Raw genomic sequence first — 21,962 nt, forward strand, 5'->3', positions numbered from 1 at the left:
GAGTAGCGTTAGCCGCTGAATAGCTTAGCGCGGGGCTAATGGACCCACGTTTGTATCTCTTAAATGACTAATAATGCCCGAAATGATACCAAAGGTCTACACTAGTACATATAGGTTATGTACTCATAAAACGATGGATTGGAAAGTTTGTAAGTACACCAGAAGTTTATGTAAATAATACTCGCCTGCTGGCTTCTGCTCTCTGCTGCTGTTGTTGCTGCTGTGAGTCTAACTGCAGGTAGCAGCAGCAGCAGCAGAGAGCAGAAGAGAGCAGGCAAGTGTTCATAAACTTCTGGTGTACTTACAAACTTTCCAATCCATCCTTTATGTAGTGCATAACCTATTTGTACTAGTGTAGACTTTGCAGTATCATTTCGGCATTATTAGTCATTTAAGAGTTACCAACGTACCCGACTATTCAGCGTGGCAACGCTACTACGCTTACTCTCTAACTCGCCCAATGTTAGACCCAGGTAAAAGTTTCTGAAGTGTTCTTTCGAGGTCGTGCAAAGACCCTAGGTAAATACTCCAACCATCACATATCTTAGTATTCTATGTAAAACAAGTTATGTATAAAGGCTTTAAGCTGCCCTACACATTATTGTAGGCCCAGGTTAATATGCAACTCAATTTATACAATATATGTAGTAGGGGGTCCCTGATCTGTCTCTCTTTAAGTTGAGGGGCCCTTGGCTTAAAAAACGTTGAAGACCCCTGATATAAACCACAGAAAAAAACAGTGTTTTGCTTTTAAGAAAGGACATCCTTCCTTTCTGATTTATTTGTCATTACATTTGAACATGTCTTTATTTGCACTATGTACATGTTGCCTTCACACAAGATAGGAAACAAAATCCCCAAAACCTAATAAAACAATGTCATCTTCTTTAATTCGGCTTAAGAGCACGACACAAATAGAGCGCTGTCACCCTGGCATTGAGCAACGCATTCAGCAAACGTCTTTGTTGCGTGGATCTGTACATTAACTCATCACGATGAGAAGGAAATAACAACAGCATTGAAACCCACGTACTGTTGTAACACATTGCACAATACCAGGTTGCCAAAGAAGCCAGATAAAAACACATCATTTTGAATGACACGCTACATAACACAAAGCATGTTCATCGTTATCAGCAATAAAACTTTCTCCGAGAGATGAAAGCAGGTGTACAGAGTATTTCAGTATAGTTACAGTGATGGCCATGATGTGTGCGTACACTGACGAAGAATCGGTAGCTCATGAGTTACCACTGGAAGATGTGGTCAGAAGGGCTCAGAGGTTATAAGGGTGTATTGATCATCTTCTCACATGACCAGAAACTCAATGAGGTGAATCTTAGGGCCCCAAACAAATACCTAGAAATCAATCGGCATTTAGCTTATTGTACTTAACTGACTGCCTTGATGTTTATTCATACAGGCAGCCAAATATACAATTCAAAGGAAAGTCTTGAGAGTCTTGGCTGCCGTTTAATTTAAACAAAGCGCACTGGAAATGTCCCCTTGTGGAGAATAAGGGCAATATTCGCTCTTCATTAGCACAGCAGAACCGACTTACATGGTTATTTTAAAATGTTCACAGAGCCGTGGATGTCTAAATTGATTGTTTACTTGCAGCTTTTGACAGCAACCAGTGACGCCAAAAGTTGCTTATTAGTGAAATTAATGTGGTTGTGCTATTTTAGGGCTATGCTCCAGAGAGTACACATTCCTTCAGAAAAAGCCATTATGGGGAGCTAATTGTGCACCATAAATGTCAGGTATGACTAATGCAGTACCTGTGCAGAGAAACTAAGTGTATAATGTCACCTCTTGAGGCATGGACTAGCATCGGCGTGCAACTACAATATCAAAACAAAAAAAGTAATAAGCCCTTCATACAATAAGTAAAAAAATCTTGAAATTGTGAAGGAGCAAATTGAAGTGTCTCAATGCTTTATCACTGTGACATGTCCTCTGTTTTAATAGCCGAATTGGGGAATGTGGGTTTAAGCATTGCACAAAATATGAGCCTGATCAATTTTAATTTAAGCTTTTTTATGATCTGACAAAAAAGAGTTCTCAATCCAATCAATCATGCGTAGCAGTAATACTGCTGGCATACAGCTAGAGTCATGCAAAGAGTAATTGATCAAGGCTAAATTCAAAGCTGTCACACTGCGACACTTTGTTTATATGCGCAGCCCTGGAGGACACGTAAGGCCTGCCTTTTAATGATATTACCTACCTGATTCATAACTATATTGCCCATTGTGAATGGCTGATGTTTCATTTCATATTGCCTCAGCAGATGCAGTGTTTTTAGGGAGACAATGTGCACCCTTTCCCTCTGAAATTCTTTTTTTTATTTTTATTTATTTTTTAAAGAATTTGTTGGGTATTTTAGGCTTTTATTTTGTATAGGACCACTGAAGACATGAAGGGGGAGAGAGATAAGGAACAACAGGCAGCAAAGGGCCGCAGCGACTACTGCGTCAAGGAGTAAACCTCTATACATATGGGCACGCGCTCTACTAGGTGAGCTACTCAGGCGCCCTCCTTCTGAAATTCTGACCATCTGGCCACCTCGCATGTGCTTTACTTCAAAGGCTACAAATGAACATTCCTTAAAGCAAGATTAATCAAGGTGCCGTTAGACAGCAGGGAACACAAAAAGACAACATAAAAACAAAGCAAATTTGCGTGTACGTAGGCAACCATATCTGGCATAAACAGATTTTGTTAGCTTTCAGAGCCTGTCTTTGATGGACACCTCAGAGGTAAAAATACAGGCCTGAGGCTCCATTGAGATTCTTGTAATTCATGCCAGTGCATATTGTTCAATGAGTCAGAAACAGCGTCTGATTGTGTTTGATCTTTTTATTTTTCCTCTGAGAGCTTCTTTGATTTAAATTATAATTAGCAGGTCTGTATTTTCTTTTCTAAAGTTTCTCAGCAAAAGGAAAACCCTCCTTTGTCACGATTTCAGAAAATGCGAGTGTGGTCATCTGCTGTGAGGCAGTGAGCCGAGAGACAAATGCAGCCTTGGTGTTTTTGAGTCGATGAGGGCAGCTCAAGTCAGATGACAGGAGTCGGGACTCCACAGAGAGACTCTTATTTTAACTGCAGCTCAAATAGCAATGACACTGAGTTGGTTTAAGAGTGATTTTGTGTTAATTTCTAACCCACCTATACCTCTGCTCTTTAATAATTGCTTAAGTGTGCAGCGTTATCGCCTCTGTCTCTTCTCCTCGATGTGTCTGTCGGGGTCTTGGAAGTTAAAACCAGGAAAAAGAGGATGAAGCCAACAGGGGATGCAAACTGCACTCCAACATGGAATACTTCCATTACTCAAACCCTCTCACTGTCTCAACAAAAGAAAAACTTTGTCTATCCCCAATTCCCCTTCTTCTCACCCTCCAGCTTGACCTCTCTCCAGTCACTGTGGCTAATGGTGGCTGCCAGAGGGCCTGTAGGGAGAGAAAGCTGGAAAGAAAGGAAGGCGGAGGGGAAAAAACTGTGCATCCCCGAAACCAAAAAACATTTCCTCGAAGTGTGCAGGAGCAATGCCGTTCCCATGGGAGGGGGGGAGGTTGTTCTTTTCCTGGGCTCCTGGGAGGTGTGTTGGAGGGAAGGTGCAGCTGCTATATGTGTCCTGGTTTAGAAAGGTAGGCAATGAGAGCTACCACCACCCCCACATACACACCGGTGCCTATGGTGATGGAGAGAGCAGCGAGGAACAAAGCCCGTCTGGAGGCGATGTTGGCCAGTGGGAAGTCACCTTTGTTCACTGCCTTGGTGGTCTGGAAAGGAGAACATGTAAGAAAAGAAAGTCAGATATAGTTTGCATGGAGCTCAAGAAAAAGAGTGACATATTAAAAAACAAAAAAAACAAAAACAAAACTATTATCTCTGTGTGTCAAGAACAAATGCAAGTCCATACATTGACCGCGCTGCTCGGCATAACCTGGGAGCGCTCATGGTGCACGACAGGACTAAAAAATGGCAATTAGTGTGAAAATGTCAAGGACCAGACGTCATGGTTATATCGGCTGCATGCGCTGAATGATAAATGACACGAGAACAACAAATTTATCATAATATCTCATTAAAAGGGAAAACAAAAACTCCACAAAGAGCAGCAGAGATTAAGCTATAAAACATCTTTCAAGACTCGTGAGAGTACATTTTGAGAGTGCTGCTATTGTTTAACATGAAAGAACATGAAAGAACTTCATCAACGACTCATGCTAACAGGTGAAAGCTAAACGCTGTAATGCGTATTGAAACAGTTCATTAGAAAGCAGGGAGGGTTTTATACTTATTTTCCCAGACAACAAGCCCCATGAGCATGACCCAGTTACCAAGTATTAAGGTTATAGTGCATTTTTACAATCCACTATAGGCACATATAGATCCTGTGAGGTGTTGCGTTAACCATTCTGCTTAAATAACAGTTGTTTAACTCTGACCAGCCCCAGTATAAAACAACTGAAGTCTCTTAGTGCAGAGTCTGTTTGATTTGATCCATTGATGAACATATTGATTACAGCAGCTTTAAATAATGCGTTTTCTTAAGTTAAAAACTCAAAGTCTTGTCCTGCCCTTGTCTTTTTCTGGTATCTAATACTATTAAGACCGTTAAATAAATCATCCCTGGGAGTCCCTGTTAATGAATGAGACAAAGTAAACTATCCAACTGACGTTTATTAATTAGCCACATAGGAAACATTAGCTATGTATATCATTCCATACTATCTGGATATGGATATGAGTACTTTGCTTGAAAAAATGACAATGAATGAACAGGGGCTTCTTGTAAGTAAGTTTGTAAGTAAGTTTTTTTTTATTAGGACAATGCACATTAATCAACATTTCTGTAAATGCGCCAGTGTTAGCCAGTCGGCTAATTTTCAACTGTAGTCCTAGTATTCTCTTGTTCAACCTGCCCATTATTGATGTGTTCACACACTGCTGCTTGTGCTGGGTATCCTCTAGCTATCTTACTATTTTTGAATGAACTTGCTTGCCAGGAGGGAAATGGATAGAGGAGAGACGCCTATTTTGATTTGTTGTTTTCATTCATATACCGTAGCTGAATAGAGGTCAGCAGAAATTACACACGCGGACAGCAGTGGGAATTGTTAACAGTGGCTTTGTTTGGACTTTGTTTCCATCTCCATTGTCTTTCCCTAAACCAATTTCTGTTCTACTTTTCTCCAAATGCCATCACATATTAATCTATTCATTTTTTTCTAGTTGATTAGATTCACTGATTTCAAGGCACAACCATTATTTATGTTACATATTACACAATACATTGTTCAACAGTTTGGAATGGAATGTGAGTGTGTGAAATGACCTTCATTATTTTGTATTCACTGATGTCCTTGGCCTCACATATTTTGCTATGAGTAACTAGCATAAAGTTAATTGCGTGGGTTGTTGATACATTAGACGTTAGATTGTACATGTTGTGTGCCAGTTAACACATTCACAAAAGTGGTGCTTTTAACAAGATTAGGGCTTCGGTTTAGTATAGATAATTCATATTATTGGCCGTTGTTATTTAAAAAGACACTTGCTTATTTAAAAAAAAAAAACTGACTTTATCTATGGTCCATAGATAAAGGGTTAACATTTTTTGTTTTGGCAGTGAGGGTGGGGGGGTCTTTTCAACCATCCGACCGAAGTGGATCTCCAAGTAAACAAGGTTAGGTTTCTTATTTTCGACTGAGGAAAAGAGGGATTGTGACTGGCCGTTAGATGGAGAGTCTGCTGTGATGTTGAGTTTGTATGTGCCACTGGCAGTGAATAGAAAAGTAAACACCAATGCAAGGCTCTACACAAATCCTTATTTTGACCTTTGCATGCAGATAGAAGAGGCTCAAATGAGGTTTCTTTGCAGGACGCCTAACCTTGCTCATCACAACAGAACGAGAAGCTCAGAAATCTGGGAGGACTTTGAAATGGAGCCACTTGGTTCAGGTACCTGACCCTGTGGCTGCTTTATTTTTAGGTGTGCTCTGCATGGCTAACTGAAGAGAGAGCTTGAGGTAAATGTAACACACCAGAAAGACTGTTAGCGAGTCAATTAGTCATAATTTCAATTATTCTAACTGATTTGAAAATGGTAATAACAAATGGTTCACAAACAGGCTAATGTTAAACCTTTTCCAATGTAAGTGCCAGTATTTTTGTTTAAAAAAATGTTTTTGTTATTATGAATATTTAAGATTTACTGATGCCTTTTAATCTGTACATTATACCTAGAATTTCTTTTTTTTAAATGCTGTATTGTTCAAAGCCTCTCCTCATTTGCATAATAGTAATGCAAACTGGACCAGAGCAATCGCCCCAGACAGCGAACTCCCATCTAGACTCTACTATTCCCTGTTTAGCTCTGCATTCTGCAATTTTGTAGCCAAGTCAATTCAGTCAGACGGATGCAAATTACATTTGAAACAAAGCATGATGTGTTGAGACTGGGTTTTGTCTATAATATAAGACAGAAATATGCAAAATACTGCTAAGCAAATGCAGAAAGGACAGATGCCTCTCTAACTGCATAACGGCTGCTTACTCATCTAGGTACGTACTTACGTACCTATGGTGTAGATTCAACGCATAAATCAGGCATAAGGTAAGCCCTGGCACAGACTCAGTGCAAATATCTGAACCTTTCTTGTTATATACCAAGCTCTGCATCTCATAGCACATCATCTTAAGAATAAGGAATGAAAAATAAATCCTGATTGAAACCAAAAGTCAATGAGGTTTTGCCGACTTAATTCGGTGATGTTGGTCATCTGTGATGTTGGTCATCTGTGATGTTGTTCCATCCTCATTTTAGTAGTTTTACGTGACTCATGTTAAGCCAATCTCTGATTTCCTAACCCAAACTAAGTATTTTTGTTGCCTAAACTAGTTCCATTTCCCAACATTAACTACGTGTTTAAAACCGCAACCATTACGTTGTATAGAACTGTCACTTTATTAAAACATAACGTGTTATGGTCACACGTTATGGTCACACGTTATGGTCACATGTTATGGTCACATTTTTTAAATGGCCACTGTATGACCATATCACTGTTAAATAGAAAGCTCCTAAATGTCATTTTTTGGAATCATTGGCAATTGACCTGTTGTATCGTTTAGGTATGAGGACATGTTGTAAAAAACACTACACATGCGGTCTTTCCCACTGTGCACCAAATGTTTTATTAGTGCCAAGAAAGGTTTTAGAAGACAATGCCTAATCGTCCAAGACAAAGACAGCCAGATGAGAGCCAGAGAGAAAGACTCTTCAGACAAATGCCTCGAAAGGTCAGGAAGCAAATCTGGACAAAGGACATATATCAAGGCAGAGTCTTCAATTTCCAAGTCAATGCAGTAATTATTGAAACAAAAGCACCGTTATGGAGGCCTTATGGGAAATTAGGTTCGAGTTTGCTTTCAAAACGAGACCGAGCCCTCTCCTTTTGACTCCAGCAAGTTCTTTAGGAAAAGAAAATCCTAAAAAGATTTGTAATGTAGCGGTTTCAGTTCCCACTTCACTGACAGAAAGTTGAAGGGCACATGCTTGTTATGCATTTGGCCAGTGAAAGCATTTATTAAACACTGTAGTTGATGCATCAATCTTTTTCCCCATCGAACACAAATAATTAAATAAAAGCCAGCCAGGAATTTGCGATGTCGCGATTGCAACAATGCACGCGAATTCAACCGATCACCGTGAATTCGGTGCAACTCACAATTTTGACCAGTCACTGCAACTTTACGGCAAATTTGACCAATAACCGGAGTTTCCCGCAACTTCAACCAATCACAGCAGTCCCACGTGCCAGACGTTGCGTCAGTATGTGACGCTGAGAGCCACTGACCAAGCGGGAGTGAGAACGGGTTGACATAACACACGTACGTCACCAAATTAATTTCCTTGTTTCTGATATGAAGACGAGACGTGTGTGACTCAAACATCTCACATTTACCAACAAAACGTACATGCAAAAGATTTCAGACTGTTCTGCCCATAGATGTATGTTCTATATCTATGGTCCTGCCAACCTATATACATTTTAACATCACTGTACGCTGTAACGTTTTTTTTTCACTCTAAAGTTGCTGAAACCTACTGTTGTTTCAATCCTGTTGGCTCTCTGCAGCGGGCGGGGCTGCTGCACAGTTCCCCCCCGCAACTGACGGTGGATGTAGGAAAAACCGGAGATGAGACGTACAGGATGACCTAAATTGAGGACAAGTACGCTCATTATTGTAAGTACAATGATAAGTTAAAGTCCAATAAGTAACGTTACTTTATCAAACCGTATGAATGTGTGTCCCAGCCCAGGATAGGAAATTAACTAACAATTCAGCCCAGAGTAGTTTTATTCTCCCCGAAAGGGAATTACTGGAATTGTTGGAATTGTTGGGGCTTTGTAAATTATAGAGTGTGGTCTAGACCTACTCTATCTGTAAAGTGTCTCGAGATAACTTATGTTATGATTTGATACTATAAATAAAATTGAATTGAATTGAATTGAAATAAGTTTCCTTTTTATTTTTAAAGAATTATACCCAAAAAAAATCACAACTTCATTGCAACAAAAATACAAAAGACATCTCAATTTTTTTTTTTTTACAAAAGCTCCTGCAAAATCAGGCATTTTGGGCTGCAACAATCTCAAAAAAAGGCTGCGAAATCCTGGAGGGACTGAAAAGCATGTTGTGGCTCTTTCAGAGAGACATGACTCTGAAAGACCAAATATAATAATGCTATAATGTGCACAAAATAAATGAGTATAGAAGGTTGGAAGTGCGTGCGCCTATGCTCTCTTCTCTGTCAGCATCCGTATATATGCCGTTGTGAGGATTTTTCCTTGAATCCCCTTGAGAGCAAAGCAGTTAGAAGCATTAAGTCTTTATCTCCACAACCTTGACAAAATGATTGAAATGAGGCGTCGTAGAAAAAAAGATAACATCTCAGACATGACTGCATGGAGACTCCTATTGCGATGTGCTCTCGGAAGTCAATTCAGCATCCTTAACAGGTTTTTCTTCCGAATAATAAACACACAAATCCCTCTCTTCTTCTCTCCTTCTCTCTGTGTATGTCTCTCGGCCTCCCACACACAGACAAGCATGCAAATACATAAACTCTTTCACAATAATTAGCACATTCATTTTCATCCATTATGATGACTTGTATGCTGTGAGATAACTTCAGGGGAGTCTTATTTGCATAATCATGGCAGGAATGCGGCTCCTCAACTCTGCACTTTTCAGCACAGATGTCTCAGAGCTTAGGGAAACATTTATCAGCATCTCCAAACAAAACACTCACCCTATTAGTGGCGATAATTGAAACTCAATTCGCTTCCCAATCAAATGCTCCGAGCTAATTTCCCCGCAGTTATCCACGTTATTTTATTCATTATCGGTTGTGTGTGTGGGCGGTTAAGGCTGAATCCTAAAACAACAAAGCACTACTTACCATAAAGACGATACACAGAATTAAAGATGTATAGTCTTTGGCAAATAGGATATGAGCATATTTAAATTAGTACATGAATGCACGTCTGTTTCTGTGTGTTTGTTGATGCTCTCACTTAAACTCCTCTCCTTGGGAAGCCACGCAGTGGCTCTCTTAGATCTGACCTTCCATTGGGACAAAAACACTATTGATCGGCCATCCACAGACTCTATTACAGTCGCTAAGCTGTTTGTTTGTAAATGTCCTCCGAGTAAATGACGAAGCTCAGGTGCTATCAATTCTAAACTTTCCGCCTCGGCTCATTCTGCTGCCCTTGTCTAATCCCATAATGCATCTGCTTACACTGCCTGCCGAAGGCAGAGAGCAGTAACAACAAAAACTGTAGCCGTTGACAAATTGTCCATCCAATTTTAAGCAACCTATTGAAATGTAACAATAAAGAAATGTAAATTAGGCACATTAACTATGAATATATAAAATAAACTAGGCTACAGTGTAGTTTCGTCAGACGTTGGCGCTATAGACTTTGCATGGCTGTAATCGGTAGTAGTAGAAGTAGAGGTTGCTAACCAGAAACAAAACAAGTCGTCCTGGCCAACTTGCCCATCTACTAGAGAAAAACAGAGAGAGGTCTTTAGGAATTTGGTTCAATTGGGCAAGTTTCGATAGTTTTTCATGTCAGTTAGCTAGTTTCATGCTGTCTGGAGATAAAGACAGCTCATCAACTATTTTTTTGACAAAGACCACCAGGTAAAACTGTCATAAAAACTTTTTTGCGCAAATGTTGTCGTTTCCATCCAGCTTTTCTAATGCAATACCTCAAAATGCGCATTAAAATATGGGAATTGAAACACGGCTAGTATTATACCTTAATTCTGTCTTTTTAGGCAGATTTTTACCCCCAAAAATCATTGTCACAGACTTTACATATGACGTAAAAAAATCTAGATACTGCAGTCTGGTTTTGTTGGTCAATCCAGATCCCTACACTCTTCTCTCAGTACTGTCCAGTCCTACCGAGGACCCTCTCGAAAATGAGATGATACATCTCAAGAGGTAGTCCTCGTAAAATAAATAAATAAATAAGATGGTGCAGAAGTTGACACAGAAAATCAAATTCCAGGCCGTGTTCTGACAAAACTGAGAATATCCTCACACCTATACAGAATTAATTCATTTAGTTAGGGGGGCCTCCCTGAACGACTGAATGTAATGAAGACCAGTGAAGTGGGTTATTGAGCAATAAAAGGAAACAATCCCAGACTCCCACCATATCTTTTCCTGACAGCTCTTCTAGATGGCACCTTTTAAAGGAGATTGGCAGAAAAGCCATCCGTCCCTAAACACAGCCATCACTTCTCCATAATTACCCAAGAAGAATCAAATTAGCCCCTGACCAGATAATTCACTGACTGCCTTCATCTGCCTCGGGCTACTCGCCCCCGCAGATAAGTAAACTAAATGCTCAAGCTTTTGATTGACTGAGACTTGTCTGTCTCTAGTGTGTGTGTTTACATGTGCTTTTAAACACGCTGCATGTGTGTGTGTCGGCCTTTTAATGTGTTTGGCCTTTCATGTTGAATGTTGAAAGAGACAGAATTGATTAGCAGCAAGACAAGGTTCGGTCCCTCTGCTCTTTGTTAGAATGACACGTCATCATTGGAGTTGTTTCCTACAGAATTGAAAGGAGGGAGGAAGTCCAGTTGGAATCCTTGAGATGACCATTATGTGCAGTTTGCCAATGACAGCGGCTAAGGTATAATGAACAGTGTTGCCTGGTCATACTGTGACAGATCACACTCTATAATCACACGGGCTTGTACTCTTTGGAAATAACGGCTGGTTCACAATAATGTGGCTTTATCTTTCCATCACGGTAAATATCTCTGGCAAGGCAATATTGTTTTATCTATTACCCATTCAGGATATTAAACACCCAAGCTCTGATCCGTAAATAGACTCTTTTGGTTTAATTCCTTGACATTCCTTAACATTCAAAAACAGGATAGTTGTGCATGAAAGCCAGAAAACTGACTAAACACTGTGTTTTTAGTGTGTTTTCATGCATTTCTTCCAACAAATCCTGCTTTCCAAACTACAGCTCCGACAAGGCCGTTTAATGTGTCTGAGATCACCTTTAATCCGTCGGCACACCTGTAATTGGGTTCATCTTTAGTCCTCTTGAAAATGACACTACTTCAAAGGCCGTTTCATCTTAGTATTTTGGTCGCCTCCTTTTTTTTGTGGAGTTTGCAGATAGAGCCTTGGAAGTGATATATATATATATATATATTATTCCTAAAGGCGGCTTTCAACCTGTTTACAGAGCATCAAGCAGCCATTACAGACTGGCCTTGAGTTATTGATGGGTTGCCCAGTAAAAAGTGGCCTTGCGTTGGCAGTAAGAGAGTCAGCTGTCAGTCCTTTTTATGTGTGATGAGTCATACATAGAGCTGGGTATATGCGCATGTCTGTTTGTGTGCTCGCGTTTCTCAAATTCATGAAGGTGTGTGTATGGGAGGATGCACCTGTTTTATGTTAGAGCTCAACAAACTGATCATGTATCATTCAGCAGCATGACAGACCACAACTTTGGAGGTGTCTGTATTGCGTGTGTGCGCGCGTGTGTGTGTGTGTGTGTGTGTGTGTGTGTGTGTGTGTGTGTGTGTGTGTGTGTGTGTGTGTGTGTGTCCTCACCCCCTGTGAAAAGTAAAATGCTGCGATCCCCAGAGGCCAGAAACAGCAGAGCATGGAGAAGATGGCCAGGCCCAGGTGGTCTCGTGGAGGGACGACTATGAAGTTGTCCTCGCTCTCGCTGTCGCTGGAGCAGTCAGTCTACACAGAGAACACCAACTCAGGTCAAAACACACACACCCGTTTTGTGCACTATACATGTGCAAATGTTACAATTCATGAGTGGTGACTTAGCAGTAAACAGACAGGCGGGTCCTGTGTCAAAGACGAAGTTTGACATTTTGGGGAATAAGCTTATTTGCTTTCTTTCGAAGGGATTATACAGATTATAAGATCAATACCTCACTCATGTTTATGTGGTAAATTTAGGCTACAGCTGCTTATCTTAGCATAAAGACTGAAAACGGGAAGACAAACAACATCCGCCTATAATCACATCTAAAGTTCACTAGTTAGCATTTTTATGTTTTGTTTGTTTAGTCCTTGCGAAAGTATTAAAATGACAAGTTGTGGCAAGTTACGCCTGGCACATACTCAACCGTAAAAACACAACTTGTCGTTTGTACACTCCTGTTTTCATATGGATTAAACAAACATGATATAATGTGTTAATTAGTGAGCTTTAGAGGTTCTGGTAGGTGATTTTCTTACTGTTGAACAGAGCCAGGCTGACTGTTTCCCCGTGCTTCCAGTCTTGGTGCTGGATACTGGCTAAAGCTTCATATTTAGCACACAAACATGAGATTGATAGTAACACTTTATAATAATGGTACATGAATAAGCATGAATTCATGCATTAAAAAGCATGCATTCATTCATGTAGTACTTCATGAACTATCAGTAATTTACCATGATTAATAGTATCTCATTTATGCCTTAATGCAGGAACAGTACTTTAATTAATGCATCAATTAAGGCATATTAATCATCATGGTTTCTGATTTATTAATGATCATGTCTTCTTCATAGGTAAATCAGTAGTTAAAGTGACAGGCTAAAGAAACTGAATTGTAGTGTTGTAATCTTTAACATTGATAAATAAGATATGATTAATGGTGGCATACGCCCCAATCTTTGTGACCCCTCAAATACAATAAAAAATGTCAAGACATTTCTTGTGTTCAGACACATAGTTAGTTATTTAGTAAAAAGTAAAATTCATAAATACCCTACTTGGGTGAGCATTTTTCTCAGGCATTACTGTTGTTATAAAGCAACTATAACAATGCATCTGCAGTATACTGTATTTTGTGTCAATGTAGTGACCTCAGTATCATATTTCAAACTGACTCCTTTAATTCTTAATACATTATCATCAATTTTAAAGATGGACCAGGTCGGCACTTTTTAAGGGCCACAAACATGATGAAGTTATGAAGAAGTAATGTTTAGTTAACAATGTTAACAACAATTAAAAAATGTTTAAGAATATATGTAAACTGCTGGGACTGGTCAGTTTTTTTGAAGAAGACATGAACATCATTAATAAATCAGAAGTCATGATGATTCAAAAATCTTAATTGATGCATTAATTAACGTATTGTTCCTGCATTAAGTCATGCATGATATACTATTAATCCTTGTACATTACGGATACTTCATGAATGGGCCTTATTTTCATTCACGGTAAACTATTTGTTTAACTGCGACTTCAGACAAGACATACATAGTTGCATACATAGTTTGGCAGTTTTTATTCTTCCCTCCATCATTAACACGTCATATATTTGCGGCATCCTTTCGGCCAATAACAATTATCGGTCAGTGCATCCATTTCATGCAGGTGGGTGGAGGCACATTTCACTGTTAACGATGAAAGAAAAAGTTTTCTTTTATCTGTGTACAGGTAGAGGTGATTTTTAAGTTGACTGGGAGGAGAAATAATCTGCATTCATTAAAAAAGACAAAAGCCATTTGTGTAATGGGAAACAAAACAGACGAGTCACTGCATGCCGGATCATTTCCTTCCACCTAATGTCACAGCTCGTATTCATGGACTTTTTGTGATGGCCCATTAGTTTCTCATTAGTTTTGAGATATGCAGATTCCTACATTTTGGCATCTAAACAACAGATGGCATAAAAAAGAGCTACGGTTGAAAGTACAATTGGCTTTCAAATGAGAAATAGTTATGAATCAAACACACCTCCTCCCTAAAGCTTTATGAAACGATTTCACGCTCCACACAACATTCCTCACATGGAACTGAAATACCTTCGGCAAAAGAGAATAGACACTCATCCATCTGCATGCTGTTTAGGGGGTTCTGATCAAAAGCAGGAAATGTCAGTATATTACAATTTCAAAATTAGTTTTTTATGACCATGTTTGGACAACCGTTAATGCACTGTACATATAAAGTGTAGTTTGCCCCACAACAAAGGCAGGACAATAGAGATTTATTTTCCACGGTGCCTGTAATGAAAAGAAATCACAGATTGAGGCCATGGTTTCTATAAGAGCCATTAAGCTGCATCCTTCACATATCATCCTGTTTAAAGGATGATCCATGAGGGTGGGACATGAGAAATAAATGAAAGAAATCAAGGCTAACAATGTACTGTTGTGTCAAAGAAATTGAGATCAATATAAAGCTGAATATTTCAATTAGAGATAGGGGGTATATCAAAAGTCCAATCATCAAATTTAAGATGGCAATCTGACAAAATTCTTTTCCCTGATTTTCACTGAGCAATCTGACATCTTGTCGCTATAATCCTTATCAATGAGTTTATAACTCTTAATTCCTGCATGTGTTTTTGTGGCTGTAGTGTAGCCATTGCCAGACCTTCCTCCACAGTGCTGCAGAGGATGATCTAGGGGAGACTACACAGCATTCTGGGATGGGAGAAAAACATGCTCTCATTTATTGGCATTTCTTTAAATCAATCACAATCGTCTTGGGCGCTGCAAAATAGCCTCGATAGGAACTTGTTTTGGTGGAACATGTGTACATTCAAAGGTTGTTAGAGGTTAGAGTAGTTGGTTTTTCCAGGGCTGGTGTTATTGCTCTAAAAAAACATTGTAATCCTGATTCGCATGACTTTCCTTTACTCCTGAATTTTCAGGCTTCTCTTGGTTAACTGTGCTGTTAAATCAAAAGAGCATATGAATAGTTTTTTACTGTTTTTTTTTTTTTTTTACTGTTTTTTTTTATTCTATTGCAGAGAGAACAATAAAGAGGTGAAGCAGAACTAGGTATGATGCGGCTCACATATGGCACCTCAACACCTAGGCCACCAGGGCATCCTCAGCTTGCTTGTTAAATTTAAAGGAAAACTACTTAAATAGGGTCATCTTATTACAATGGTGCAAAGGTTTGCGGATGAATAATTTGAATCAACAAGGGCGCTACAGACCACTCTTTTAAAAACATGGATTCTATTGTGCATTTCAATAAGCAAGAGTGCAGTGTAGTGGTGTTTGCTTTGTATTAAAAGTAAAATTACTGTAACTGGGTGGGAGTGCTGGGAATGAATTTGCTTTGAGGGGTGAAACCGTTTTCAATTAGTTTTAATAACATGCAGCCCTTATAGCCATGTTTCCTGATTGATGGTGGGGGGGATTAGTGGGTGGGTGGTTAAAATGTGTGGGGGGGCCCTGTCTACTAATGGTGTGGGGAACACACACACTTAATTCAAAAATAGACATACTAGAAGACAAAACAAGTATATTAAACTCCAAAAGAGACTGAGCAAGTGAAACCTTTCCAATCCGTCTCTGCAGCGTCAGAATGCCACTCTGTGTTGTCAAGCTGTGAAGCTTATGAATCTGTTAAAGCTGCGAACACAGACCCCTGCCGAGATGATCGATATATCTTCATTCTCTTCATAATGCAATGCGGAGGCAAAAAAGGTCATCACACGAGTATAAGGCAGCCTACATTCTGCATAATGTTATTCTGCCTTCATGGCCTTAAGCAAACACTATAGCGTAATCTCTGCAGAGGCAGCCTTCCTCTGCCCTGTGCCTCAGAGCTTACTGACAATATCTGCACAGCCTTTTGGCTGTTTGGAGAATGAAAACATACATCATCCAGGGATGCTAGCTGTTCGGTTGGCTTAGGCTACCAGGGAAGATGGAGAGAGAAGTTAAAGAAGCAGAGGAAGTCAGTGAAGCAGGCGAACAATGAGGCCAGCTGGAGTCAGTGCAGGCCTGCAGACAGGGCTGCATGCGTTCTACATGCAAACCTGTCTGGACGTATAGGAAGGCCATTAATCATGAAACCTTCAAATGGTTGCAGGAGATCCAAAGCAGATGAAAACAGGCCACCAATCCCTCTGCAAAGCTGTCTCATGGGAGTGTGATCCCACCAGTATCTTATTTTTCCCCAAATTCACTTTGTCCATCTTTGTAAATCCTACAAGAAGCTCAGCAAACCAGAAGTTACAGGTCAGACTAACAGGCTTTGGATTTACTGCGAAGCTGTTTTGATTTAAAGTTAACAGAATTTTTTTTCCTACCTGACTTTTAATGAGCATGTGTGTGCGTGTGTTGACATTCATTCACCATCTCCCTTATACCCGAGAGTCCTAATGACTATGCATGCCGGTGCTGCTATCTGTACTCAGATATGTCTTGTGGGGCGTTAATCCTGTCAACATGTGGCAACCGGCTGACAGGTAATGAAGAACTAATGGATGGTTTCACCACTCTGCCATGACAGCATAACCAAGAGGAGGGCTTGTCTAATTTCTTTGTTGCAAAATTGCCTCCACAACACAGGAAATGTGCCCCTGTCCACTTTTTTTTTGCGCTCCATCCCCCTGGAGATCTATCATACCTTTATTCTTGTGTCCTGATGTCAAGTGGAGGTCTTGTACTGTACCTTAAGGCTGGCTACACACTGGATGCGTGGCGTGAGCGTGGCGTTTCTGTTGCGTGGCGTTTTCTTTGTCTTTGCACACCAAAAACATGTATGACGCGGTGCTGCTGCTAGCCTTGTCTGTATATGTATGTTTCCCATTGATAAACTGCACTCAATCAGTAGTATACTTCATGTTAAACATAAATATATTCTGATTTGATTACAGCAAAGAAAACGTCGGTGGTATTGACGGCAAAATAGGCTACAGAATATTTCGCTCTGTATTGACAGGTGCAATATTTGAAAATCGATAATTATTTATAATTTTTTTTAAATTACATTTATATCTGCATTTATGTCAAAACCTAGAGACTTTCAAACATCAAAATGTCATTTATTAATATGTATTCGTGTGAAAATGACATATACACATCTTTTTGTATTCTATTTTGCCTGGATATGCTACCAACATGCTTGCGTGTTGCGTGAAAAATAGGTGTCTGCTCTATTTCTAGCATGCACGCGTTTCAGGTGCAGCTCGAGCCGCGCCTGAGACGTGCGTGTCACGCAGGCAGTGTGCAAGCTCTAACCTGTTAACATGGGAGCTGAAATAAAAACGGACACGGCACACAGCTGACACGCTCACGCCACGCATCCAGTGTGTAGCTGGCAGGTAATCATGTACAGATGGCATGACAGTGAACATGAGCATTTTAATGCATCTTTGAACTGAACCGCTCCACTGTGTACAAAGTATCTCACAGGATGCGGCATTTGATTTTATTTTTTATTTGTGAAGCGCTAATGTGTTCAGAAATTCAAACCTAAGCACGACAGAGATCATCCCTGTTCGTGATTTACTTATGACAGTAAAATAAATACATAAATATATATAGACTTTGTGCACAGATTGCAAAAAGACAATGAATCTGGCATTTTGGGTATTTTAGTAAATGAACCCTGTCACCATTATTTGTCTGTCCACCTTCAAATATAACAATAATAATTAATTAATAACATCATCATACCTAAATGACAGAATAGGTCAATTTCCAATGATTCCCAAAAAGATATTTACGAGAGGTCGCTGCCTAACAGCAAACGTAAATATGGGTTGATAAGAGCTGATTGCACAATCAACCTGTATACAGTTATTTTCTGAGTGAGGACGGTCTGGAATAAATGTCTTATTGTCCTTGAGAATATATCAAATCAAACAGTCACGGTTTTCTTTAAGTAAGTTTCTTTGATATGCTTTGAATGCAGATTCATGTTGTGGGAGCTGACTTCTGAAATTAAATGCCACAGTCCTCTATAGGGAAATGTGAATATATAATTTCCCCTTCCATAGTCGGTGAGTCCAACTGTGCAATTAAAGGTTGTATACTGGAGGAAAAAAGGCATCTTTTGGATCTGAGCAATGCAGCTTGCTTGTCTGAAAGTATAGAGAGGAAAAATTAAAACTACACACCACTAACACAAATTCCTGAGCACACTGAATCAGATTAAAGCACCCACAGATATTAATATTGTCTCTTCAACCATTTTATGCAGCAAAAAACAGCTACACAAAGGAAGAAGTATAGAGAGAGTTCTGGTTGCAGACAGAAACTACTTAACGACCAAAGGGAATTCAATTACTTGGCTGAATGCATAAGCAAAGTTAATGAGCGAGTGCAATTAAAGATGCAATACGGCACAACATTACATTTTCAGCACATTTGCAATCCTGATAGAGAATACGTATTCATTGGGAAATTACAAAAAACTATGAATGATGTCATCTTCTGATTGCAACAACGTCCTATGTCCATGAGAAAACACGCCATTTCATTAGGATCTGGGCCTTCTTAATAGTCCCCTCTCATTTAATTATATTTTGACAAAACATGGTGCATGTTCATTTTGCACATCATCTGGCCTCCCTGTCTGTGGCGAGGCAGTTCCAGCCAAGACAATATTCAGTCGCACCCTTTGCATCCTAATGCTGCATCAGTTCAACATACACACACTGTCTCCGTGCTCCAGATGGTCATGTTAAGTTATTCCGGGTTAGGAGGTCATGGCTCTAGATGTGAGGGTGTTTTCTTAAGGGTTTGTGATTTGTCAGGCAGTATGATTAAGTGCTAACAAAGGGGGCGGCTGGTCAAAAGAAATACAAGCTTTACCACGCTGTTTATAAGACCTTGTGATTTACACAGTGCCTGGGCTCAGCAGCCCTATGAGGTCCACCACACTCAGGAACCTCAGAGGGACACTCAGTCACACAGTGTGTGATTCCAATGATAAGAGCCTCGTCATGATGCAGTCCTTTCAAATATGTATTACAGTCGTCGGGGGGGGGGGCTGCCTGCCTGCGGTAAATTTATTAACAAAATACTTGTTTCTTTCTCTCCCTTGCCGCGTGGCCTATTGTTGACAGGTGTGCAATTTAGGATGGTGTAATGAGGCTACAACAGGGGAACACTACACATCATGCTTGGTATTCTCCCCCAGCCTGGTCGCACAGAATTCTGTGAAATGATCACGAATTGTTAACAGTGCATTACGTGGTGGTGGCACGGAATGTGTGAAAATTCCGTGTGGCCACCACAGAAAACAATGTCAATGTAAAGTCAATGAGAAGATGACGTAGCGTTAAGAGCGAATATGGTAGCGACTAGCATGTAATGCCGAAATTCCGCATAAGGTTGGGGTGGTGGATGGGTCAAACACAGGACTTTCACCCAGGAGACCCAGGTTTGTGTCCTGCATGTCAAGTTTCCTAAAGCCGCTTTCTTCTTTTCCGTCCTGTTCTTCCCCCGTGTCATGGAACCATAAGCCCACCCAAGTCCTTTTCCTTAAATTAAGGGGCCATGTTTAGTTAACGGAATTCTTCCGTTGGCCCATCACGGAATGTTTTGCGATTCCGTGAAACTGCCACCGATTTTGAGTTAAGGGGCCGTGTTCATTTCATCATTCTGTGAGATCAGGTTGTCTCACCGTGCTCTGTAAACAGGCTGAAATGCACAAGCAAAAATGGGTTGTGAAGGAATTAGCGATTCAATCTTAAAAAAAACCTTGTGGCCTAGGGATTAAGGTACCAACCTGCAACATGCCGGTTTAACCTTTCAGAATCCATCGGTCAACTCAGGTAGAAACATTGCAACTAACAAAGCAAGTAAATGCATATAAATACATAAACGGCAATAGTGTTTAAACAACCATATGAAAACTCACACACTTGACCCAAAAGCCACAGATGGGACTGGATTACACAGTCTATACAGCTTTTGGACTGTAGACACATATTCATCTTTCCATACAACAAAAACCAGATCCAAAGGTCCTAACTCCAAATACTTCAGCTAGTATAACCAAGACCAACAACTTAAGATAAGTGTGAAATTGCTACATTAGAGTGAAGTATATATTTTAGAGGGTAATTGATTAGCCTGTGCATATAGCCATTTAATATGGCATATGACAAGGCTGTATTACATATTCACACCCAATGAGAAGGTGACCTGCCAGAGTAGTGCGACAGAGTGGATTTAAGGCTGAAAAGCAAGGTATTGTAACTGCCCACCGATTATACGTTCATCGCAACAAGAGCCTTATCTCCCTTTAGTTTCTTTTGGAATATAAAATCTAAATCCAACAGACTGATGGACAATCATTACATGACTGCCCCCACCCCAAAGGGCTGATATTATTTAAAACCTCTTGCATTACAGAAGCGTCTCTCATTATTTACTTTCTAATACTCTTGAGCTGCCGTTCAGGCGAGGATTAAGGAAGCACCAGTTAAGTTTGGCAGAGAAACAATGCTCTGCTACCTTTTTAGGAACTTCATTCAAGACCAAGAATGATGGGAATCTTTAATTTCTTATTTTCTACTTAACTGCTATAACCACTTGTCTCACATATTATTTTCTTTACTTAAGCTCTTAAAACAGTCATTCAGACTGGCCGTTTTGGCCGTTTCATGTTCATATACTGCTAAAACATTACTGATGCAAATAGGAAAGAGAAAAAAGGAGCCAGGGTTCAAACTTCTCTCTTTAGAGTAAGACCAGAGTAAGATGGCTTTCTGCCTTTGTCTTCATTCAATTTAATTTAATTCAACCTAGTAACTGCTACAAATGCAAGTGTTTACTTGTTGATTCAGTTATTTGTACAGGTGTGACAATCGGTGTAGGGGAATGGGGTCCACCGAGGCTGTATATGTACAGAGCCAGATTTTTGTGCTGTCAACTTCCAGTCTCTCTGGGTTGGGTATAGACAGAAGAGTATGTAGACAACCAATGAACCCATTCCTATCATTATAATTGTGACACAATTCCCTCACAAGCCATGCCAGCTGTGGTTCACACAGTTAAAGAACTACTACCGTTTAAGTGTTTAATGCAAGGTCTCTGCAATGGTGGGCGAGTGCTTCTTCCTACACACACCTTATCACAAACATGGTAATAGGAAGAAGCACTCGCCCACCATTAAAGAGACCTTGCATTAAACAACACCGGCAGTAGTTCTTCAACTGTGCAATGCCCTGGCAGTGGCAATAAGCTTTAATTTTGTATTTGCTTTCATTACATTGTTTAAGTTGAGATTTACACTAAATATTTTATTTATCTGCTACTGTATAAACAAAATGCAGATGTTAAGTGTTTGCAGAACAAATGTTATGGCACTTTCGTTCATATGGCAGAACATTTAAAATAAAATTGCGCTATACACTACTTTTACTTTTTATATATATATACTGTGTGTGTGTGTATATATATATATATATATATATATATATATATATATATATATATATATATATATATATATATATATTATACTGTATATAGTGTGCTAAATTGTCTGAAATTTCATGAATGTACCTCTGGTTTGAGTTTGCTCACATTTTTTGATCAACTCTTAAGTAATGTTTCAAAACTGTGAAAACTCAGTTTCACCGACACTTGAAAAAATGACCAAACCTTTTTCCCAAAT

At 39.7% G+C, this 21,962-nt stretch overlaps 1 protein-coding gene across 2 annotated transcripts in view; it reads right to left on the minus strand.

Moving 5' to 3' along the window:
* Positions 1 to 742: 742 nt before the first annotated feature.
* The window catches only part of syndig1l (synapse differentiation inducing 1-like), a 36,828-nt gene continuing 15,608 nt past the window's right edge, over positions 743 to 21,962 (minus strand). For both annotated transcript variants that reach the window (XM_039782715.1, XM_039782714.1), the window contains exons 3-4: positions 12,176 to 12,313; positions 743 to 3,785 (exon numbers count right to left, since the gene is read on the minus strand). In XM_039782715.1, coding sequence (XP_039638649.1) covers positions 3,627 to 3,785; positions 12,176 to 12,313 — 297 coding nt within the window. In that variant the 3' untranslated portion in view covers positions 743 to 3,626. The remainder of the gene's footprint in view (positions 3,786 to 12,175; positions 12,314 to 21,962) is intronic.

The sequence above is a fragment of the Perca fluviatilis genome, chromosome 18 (genome assembly GCF_010015445.1).
Source record: "Perca fluviatilis chromosome 18, GENO_Pfluv_1.0, whole genome shotgun sequence".
Lineage (NCBI taxonomy): Eukaryota > Metazoa > Chordata > Actinopteri > Perciformes > Percidae > Perca > Perca fluviatilis.